Here is an 8,665-nt window from a genome sequence, read left to right on the forward strand (position 1 = left end):
TCCTGGCACGACGAGCACGTGCATTATCATCTTGAAAAATGAAACGTTGCCCAGCACGTTGCTCAAATAGCACCACGAGTTGTGCAATGATGTCGTCCCAATAGTATATAGTTTAGTTATAGGATATCGGAGTGCTTCTTGGGGCTTTTAACACTTGGATGAAACCCACAACCTCTAGTATGGACCTAACAGCCTTAGGATCATAATTAGGCGCATGTGAAATTTATCTCCATAATCAGCGGATCCTGTTACTTGTAAGGGATCCAACCATTTCACCCAAGTGAACCCCCGCCCTTCCAATTGACACGGGTATTAGTACATGTATCGTGGACATCGAGACAGGTATTGGTACATGTATTGTGGACATTGAGACAGGTATTAGTACATGTATTGTGGACATTGACACAGGAATTAGTACATGTATCGTGAACATTGACACAGGTATTAGTACACGTATCATGGACACTGACACAGGTATTAGTACATGTATCGTGTACATCGAGACAGGTATTGGTACACGTATTGTGGACACTGACAAAGATTTAGTACACGTATCGTGACCGTTGACACAGGTTTAGTACATGTATCGTGGACATTGACACAGGTAGTAGTACCCGTATTGTGAACATTGACACAGGTAGTAGTACCCGTATTGTGAACATTGACACAGGTAGTAGTACCCGTATTGTGAACATTGACACAGGTAGTAGTACCCGTATTGTGAACATTGAGACAGGAATAAGTACATGTATCGTGAACATTGACACAGGAATTAGTACATGTATCGTGGACATCGAGACAGGAATTAGTACATGTATTGTGGACATTGAGACAGGTATTAGTACATGTATCGTGAACATTGACACAGGTATTAGTACACGTATCGTGGACATTGAGACAGGTATTAGTACATGTATTGTGGACATTAAGACAGGTATTAGTACACGTATTGTGAACATTGGCACAGGTATTAGTACAGGTATCGTGGACATTGAGACAGGTATTAGTACATGTATCGTGGACATTGAGATAGGTATTAGTACACGTATCGTGGACATTGAGATAGGTATTAGTACACGTGTCGTGGACATTGAGACAGGTATTAGTACATGTATTGTGGACATTGAGACAGGAATTAGTACATGTATTGTGGACATTGAGACAGGTATTAGTACACGTATTGTGGACACTTAGATAGGTATTAGTACATGTATCGTGGACATTGAGACAGGTATTAGTACATGTATTGTGGACATTGAGACAGGTATTAGTACATGTATCGTGAACATTGACACAGGAATTAGTACATGTATTGTGGACATTAAGACAGGTATGAATACACGTATTGTTGACATTGACACAGGTATTAGTACACGTATCGTGGACATTGAGACAGGTATTAGTACATGTATCGTGGACATAGAGATAGGTATTAGTACATGTATTGTGGACATTGAGATAGGTATTAGTACACGTATTGTGTACGTTGACACAGGTATTGGTACATGTATTGTGGACATTGACACAGGTATTAGTACATGTATTGTGGACATTGACACAGGTATTAGTACACGTATCGTGGACATTGAGACAGGTATTAGTACATGTATTGTGAACATTGACATAGGTATTAGTACACGTATCGTGGACATTGAGACAGGTATTAGTACACGTATTGTGGACATTGACACAGGTATTAGTACACGTATCGTGGACATTGAGACAGGTATTAGTACATGTATTGTGGACATTGAGACAGGTATTAGTACATGTATTGTGGACATTGAGACAGGTATTAGTACATGTATCGTGGACATTGAGACAGGTATTAGTACATGTATTGTGGACATTGAGACAGGTATTAGTACATGTATTGTGGACATTGAGACAGGAATTAGTACACGTATTGTGGACATTGACACAGGTATTAGTACATGTATCGTGAACATTGAGACAGGTATTAGTACACGTATCGTGGACATTGAGACAGGTATTAGTACATGTATTGTGAACATTGACATAGGTATTAGTACACGTATCGTGGACATTGAGACAGGTATTAGTACACGTATTGTGGACATTGACACAGGTATTAGTACACGTATCGTGGACATTGAGACAGGTATTAGTACACGTATTGTGGACATTGACACAGGTATTAGTACACGTATCGTGGACATTGAGACAGGTATTAGTACATGTATTGTGGACATTGAGACAGGTATTAGTACATGTATTGTGGACATTGAGACAGGTATTAGTACATGTATCGTGGACATTGAGACAGGTATTAGTACATGTATTGTGGACATTGAGACAGGTATTAGTACATGTATTGTGGACATTGAGACAGGAATTAGTACACGTATTGTGGACATTGACACAGGTATTAGTACATGTATCGTGAACATTGAGACAGGTATTAGTACACGTATCGTGGACATTGAGACAGGTATTAGTACACGTATTGTGGACATTGACACAGGTATTAGTACACGTATCGTGGACATTGAGACAGGTATTAGTACATGTATTGTGGACATTGAGACAGGTATTAGTACATGTATTGTGGACATTGAGACAGGTATTAGTACATGTATCGTGGACATTGAGACAGGTATTAGTACATGTATTGTGGACATTGAGACAGGTATTAGTACATGTATCGTGGACATTGAGACAGGTTTAGTACATGTATCGTGGACACTGACACAGGAATTAGTACACGTATTGTGGACATTGAGACAGGTATTAGTACACGTATTGTGGACACTGACACAGGTATTAGTACATGTATCGTGGACACTGACACAGGAATTAGTACACGTATTGTGGACATTGAGACAGGTATTAGTACATGTATTGTGATCATTGACACAGGTATTAGTACATGTATCGTGAACATTGAGACAGGTATTAGTACACGTATCGTGGACATTGAGACAGGTATTAGTACATGTATTGTGAACATTGACATAGGTATTAGTACACGTATCGTGGACATTGAGACAGGTATTAGTACACGTATTGTGGACATTGACACAGGTATTAGTACACGTATCGTGGACATTGAGACAGGTATTAGTACATGTATTGTGGACATTGAGACAGGTATTAGTACATGTATTGTGGACATTGAGACAGGTATTAGTACATGTATCGTGGACATTGAGACAGGTATTAGTACATGTATTGTGGACATTGAGACAGGTATTAGTACATGTATCGTGGACATTGAGACAGGTTTAGTACATGTATCGTGGACACTGACACAGGAATTAGTACACGTATTGTGGACATTGAGACAGGTATTAGTACACGTATTGTGGACACTGACACAGGTATTAGTACATGTATCGTGGACACTGACACAGGAATTAGTACACGTATTGTGGACATTGAGACAGGTATTAGTACATGTATTGTGATCATTGACACAGGAATTGGTACACGTATTGTGGACATTGACACAGGTATTAGTACATGTATCGTGGACATTGACACAGGTATTAGTACATGTATCGTGGACATTGACACAGGTATTAGTACACGTATTGTGGACATTGACACAGGTATTAGTACACGTATTGTGGACATTGAGACAGGTATTAGTACACGTATTGTGGACATTGAGACAGGTATTAGTACACGTATCGTGGACATTGAGACAAGTATAAGTACACGTATTGTGGACATTGAGACAGGTATTAGTACACGTATTGTGGACATTGAGACAAGTATTAGTACACGTATTGTGAACATTGACACAGGAATTAGTACATGTATTGTGGACATTGAGACAGGTATTAGTACATGTATCATGGACATTGAGACAGGTATTCGTACATGTATCGTGGACATTGAGACAGGAATTAGTACATGTATTGTGAACATTGACATAGGTATTAGTACACGTATCGTGGACATTGAGACAGGTATTAGTACACGTATTGTGGACATTGACACAGGTATTAGTACACGTATCGTGGACATTGAGACAGGTATTAGTACATGTATTGTGGACATTGAGACAGGTATTAGTACATGTATTGTGGACATTGAGACAGGTATTAGTACATGTATCGTGGACATTGAGACAGGTATTAGTACATGTATTGTGGACATTGACACAGGTATTAGTACATGTATCGTGGACATTGAGACAGGTTTAGTACATGTATCGTGGACACTGACACAGGAATTAGTACACGTATTGTGGACATTGAGATAGGTATTAGTACCCGTATTGTGGACACTGACACAGGTATTAGTACATGTATCGTGGACACTGACACAGGAATTAGTACACGTATTGTGGACATTGAGACAGGTATTAGTACATGTATTGTGATCATTGACACAGGAATTAGTACACGTATTGTGGACATTGACACAGGTATTAGTACATGTATCGTGGACATTGACACAGGTATTAGTACATGTATCGTGGACATTGACACAGGTATTAGTACACGTATTGTGGACATTGACACAGGTATTAGTACATGTATCGTGGACATTGACACAGGTATTAGTACATGTATCGTGGACATTGACACAGGTATTAGTACACGTATTGTGGACATTGACACAGGTATTAGTACACGTATCGTGGACATTGAGACAAGTATAAGTACACGTATTGTGGACATTGAGACAGGTATTAGTACACGTATTGTGGACATTGAGACAAGTATTAGTACACGTATTGTGAACATTGACACAGGAATTAGTACACGTATTGTGGACATTGAGACAGGTATTAGTACATGTATCATGGACATTGAGACAGGTATTCGTACATGTATCGTGGACATTGAGACAGGTATTAGTACATGTATTGTCGACATTGACACAGGTATTAGAACATGTATTGTGGACATTGACACAGGTATAAGTACATGTATTGTGGCCACTGACACAGGTATTAGTACATGTATCGTGGACATTGAGACAGTTATTAGTACATGTATCGTGGACATTGAGACAGGTATTAGTACACGTATCGTGAACATTGACACAGGAATTAGTACACATATTGTGGACATTGAAACAGGTATTAGTACATGTATTGTCGACATTGACACAGGTATTAGTACATGTGTTGTGGACATTGACACAGGTATAAGTACATGTATTGTGGCCACTGACACAGGTATTAGTACATGTATCGTGGACATTGACACAGGTATTAGTACATGTATCGTGGACATTGACACAGGTATTAGTACATGTATTGTGGACATTGACACAGGTATAAGTACATGTATTGTGGCCACTGACACAGGTATTAGTACACGTATCGTGGACATTGAGACAGGTATTAGTACATGTATCGTGGACATTGAGACAGGTATTAGTACATGTATCGTGGACATTGAGACAGGTATTAGTACATGTATCGTGGACACTGACACAGGTATTAGTACATGTATCATGGACAATGACACAGGTATTAGTACATGTATCGTGGACATTGAGACAGGTATTAGTACATGCATCGTGAACATTGACACAGGTATTAGTACATGCATCGTGAACATTGACACATGCATCATGGATAGTTGTGAGTGAGTAGTGTGTTACGCCGTTTAGCGGTAACCAGAAAATATGTTTCACACATTATGCCCATGTCGGGGGTAATGACATATGATATACAGGGTTATTTCTTCGGCAAACACGTGAACTGAAAACACGAACTAAACAACCAAAAACCAATCCCACACATTCGCCAAAATGTTTCCTTATTGCTGGGCGTCATCTACCACAAGCAACATGCATTACACACTCAAATATATATATATATATATATATATATATATATATATATATATATATATATATATATATACACTCACGGTCTCATTTGATTTGATTCAAACTGTATCACAGTCTATATATATTGTTACAGAGTAAAAGAACTCACAGTTCACGGAATGTGTACCATTGTTCGCAGCGTTGTCAGCTTATATAAACTGAATAATTCTCTCCACATTCCCATGCAAATCGACCCCTTGTGCCATCGGTCGTGAAACGTGATAATGATACCTGTTTTGCAGCCTCTCTTGCCAATCACTCAGACAGGTCACAGCGCCATGAAAATAACAACCTGCTGTCCACTCCAGCTGTATTCCACTGCTGTATCTAGTCATGCTTTCAACCCCCGCAATTATACGTCGCTCGATATTTGCTAGGTTGGTTGGTTGGTTGGTTTGTTGTTTTACGCCGCAGTCAGCAATATTCCAGCTATGTCACGGCGGTCTGTAAATAATCGAGTCTGGACCAGACAATCCAGTGATTAATATCATGAGAATCGATCCACGCAATTGGGATCGATGCCATGCATCAACCAAGCCAGCGAGCCTGACCACCCGATCTCGTTAGTCGCACTTTACGACAAGCATAGTCGCCTTTTACGGCAAGTATGGGTTGCTGAAGACCTATTCTACCCCGGAATCTTTTAGCACACCTTATCGTTAATGTAGCCTATTTGAATATTTCTTGATGCATTCACGTATCAGTAATATTCGCTGCAATAAATTTAGAATTCTCATAATATGTGCACATCTGTCTCGAGCCTCATTTGTCTCACTATGTAATTCTAAATGTATCCCTCCTTAATGACATTTTATTAACCTTGAATCTAAAAACACTTTTTGTTGTTGTACCAATTAATTCGTTCCTTTACTCTGATAATTAACTCCAGAAACTAAACAAGTTCTCGTGGGTCGTCAGGGTTTATTTTACAAACAAACATGTCCGCCTGTGTTGGACGTTTTATACTCCACTACGACTATTGTAAGCCTATATATATGGGAGTTACGATCATCATAGCGCTAAGATCTCTTTGTGCAAATGGGCCCTGGGCCCCGTTCCACAAATCAATCTTAGCGCTATGATTGTCATAAGTATGTTAAAGTATGGGAGTTACGATCACCTTAGAGCTAAGATCGCTTTGTGGAACGGGGCCCTGGAACCCGTTCCACAAAGCGATCTTAGTGCTAAGTTGGTCGTAACTCCCATACTTCATCATAGGCTTACGATCAACGTAGCACTAAAATCGGTTTGTGGAACGGGGCCCTGATGAACAGTATCGCTGTAATTTATTTTTATGGATTTGCCGAGTCATCAATAGTTCAGTTCTGTAACAGCTGTTTCTTCTGAAGCATATCATGTCGCTAATAATACGACCCCCATTGCCATGTAAATAGTAATGGTATATTTGAAAACACATTAGCCTACTACATGTATTTATTGATTTACACATCTGTTTCGCCTATCACGACATTTTGATTCAGGTTCTCAGGTGCGCGCATATCATAATAGTGAGTAAGTGAGTGAATATGGTTTTACGCCGCTTTTAGCAATATGCCAGTAATATCAAGGCGGGGACACCAGAAATGGGCTTCACGCATTGTACCCTTGTCAGGAATCGAACCCCGGTCTCTTGCGTTACGAGCGAACGCTTAACCGCTCGGCTACCCGACCGCCCCCATCTTCATCGAAGAAAATCAGCTTGGTCAAAGAATTGCTCATGTTCAATCATAAGTAAAACGCTTCTTGATAATCGCTTACTCATCTTAGCCGTACCTATATACGTTTATTTTTGTTATTATCCAGCACATGAAGTCGTTGAAATAACCAAAATCTTATCAAACTCTGAATACATCTGATAGTTTTCATAATGATTTGTTCTGGTTTTTCATTTGTTTCAGAGGCCATCAGCTACATACATAGAAGACAATATTACAAAACACCCTCCAGAACAAGGACGTTGGTAGAGCCGTTCATTGCTCATGCCGTTGCCTGAGTTTGATTCCCCACATGGTTACAATGTGTTATGTCCCTTGTCGGTGTCCCCCTCCGTTGATATTGCTGGAACACTGCTAGGAAGGGTGTAAAACCGTACCATATCCCTCGCTGTCCACACAACATTTGGAAATCCGCAATGGTGACGGAAACTTCTTTTCCCTTTGAAGCTCTCAAAACCACTAAACAAATTGATGAAGTCGGGTCAGGAAAAGATACTATTTTCCGACGACTACTAAAATGTACAACAGCACCGATAGTAGAGTAAGACACACATCTATGTATTGTATTGCCAGTCTGAATAGGAACTACTTCTTTCTGGTGTATCTGTTTATCCACCTTATTTTGTTTGATCATGAATATAGTTTGAATTATATTTTCTGTACGCATTTGTCGTAACGTTATAATGCTGGGCATGTTCAATTTGTGCTGTATGCTCAGACACATTGTCGCCTTTATTGAATGAAGCGCTCGTAAAAGGCATCATCTCGTCATGATTTACACGTGAGTTGTTATATGCGAAGCATGTGCCAAAATTATGACCAAAAGAGATGAAGAACCTGTTGAATGTCTTTCGGAGTGGGTTAAGTCTTTCCGTCCCATCCAGCTGTCATCCAAAATCTAGCTGCCCTACAAGAAAGGTTTGCAGTTGTTCCCACTGACAAGGCCTCAAATAATATAATCATTATATGTAAGCATCACTACAGTAACTGTTTCATCAACAACTTGTAATACGTGACATATCAAAAAAGGTCACATATAAGTCAGCATGTTAACTGAGGTAGAAATATGCAAAACCCATGCATAAATACTATGCACGTTTGACTTGACTCTAAAACCTGAATACGTGTACATC

General features: G+C 39.6%; 1 protein-coding gene across 1 annotated transcript; it reads left to right on the plus strand.

Annotated features, from left to right (window-relative positions):
- Positions 1–458: 458 nt before the first annotated feature.
- LOC139467670 (uncharacterized) lies at positions 459–6,148 on the plus strand. The gene is made up of 7 exons (XM_071249187.1): positions 459–507; positions 1,496–1,726; positions 2,024–2,221; positions 2,881–3,078; positions 3,441–4,100; positions 4,364–4,891; positions 6,060–6,148. The coding sequence occupies exons 1-7, from the start codon at positions 459–461 to the stop codon at positions 6,146–6,148; spliced, it is 1,953 nt and encodes a 650-aa protein (XP_071105288.1).
- Positions 6,149–8,665: the final 2,517 nt, after the last annotated feature.

Source organism: Haliotis cracherodii, unplaced genomic scaffold, assembly GCF_022045235.1.
Source record: "Haliotis cracherodii isolate W230 unplaced genomic scaffold, xgHalCrac1.p SCAF_2, whole genome shotgun sequence".
Taxonomy (NCBI): Eukaryota; Metazoa; Mollusca; class Gastropoda; order Lepetellida; family Haliotidae; genus Haliotis; species Haliotis cracherodii.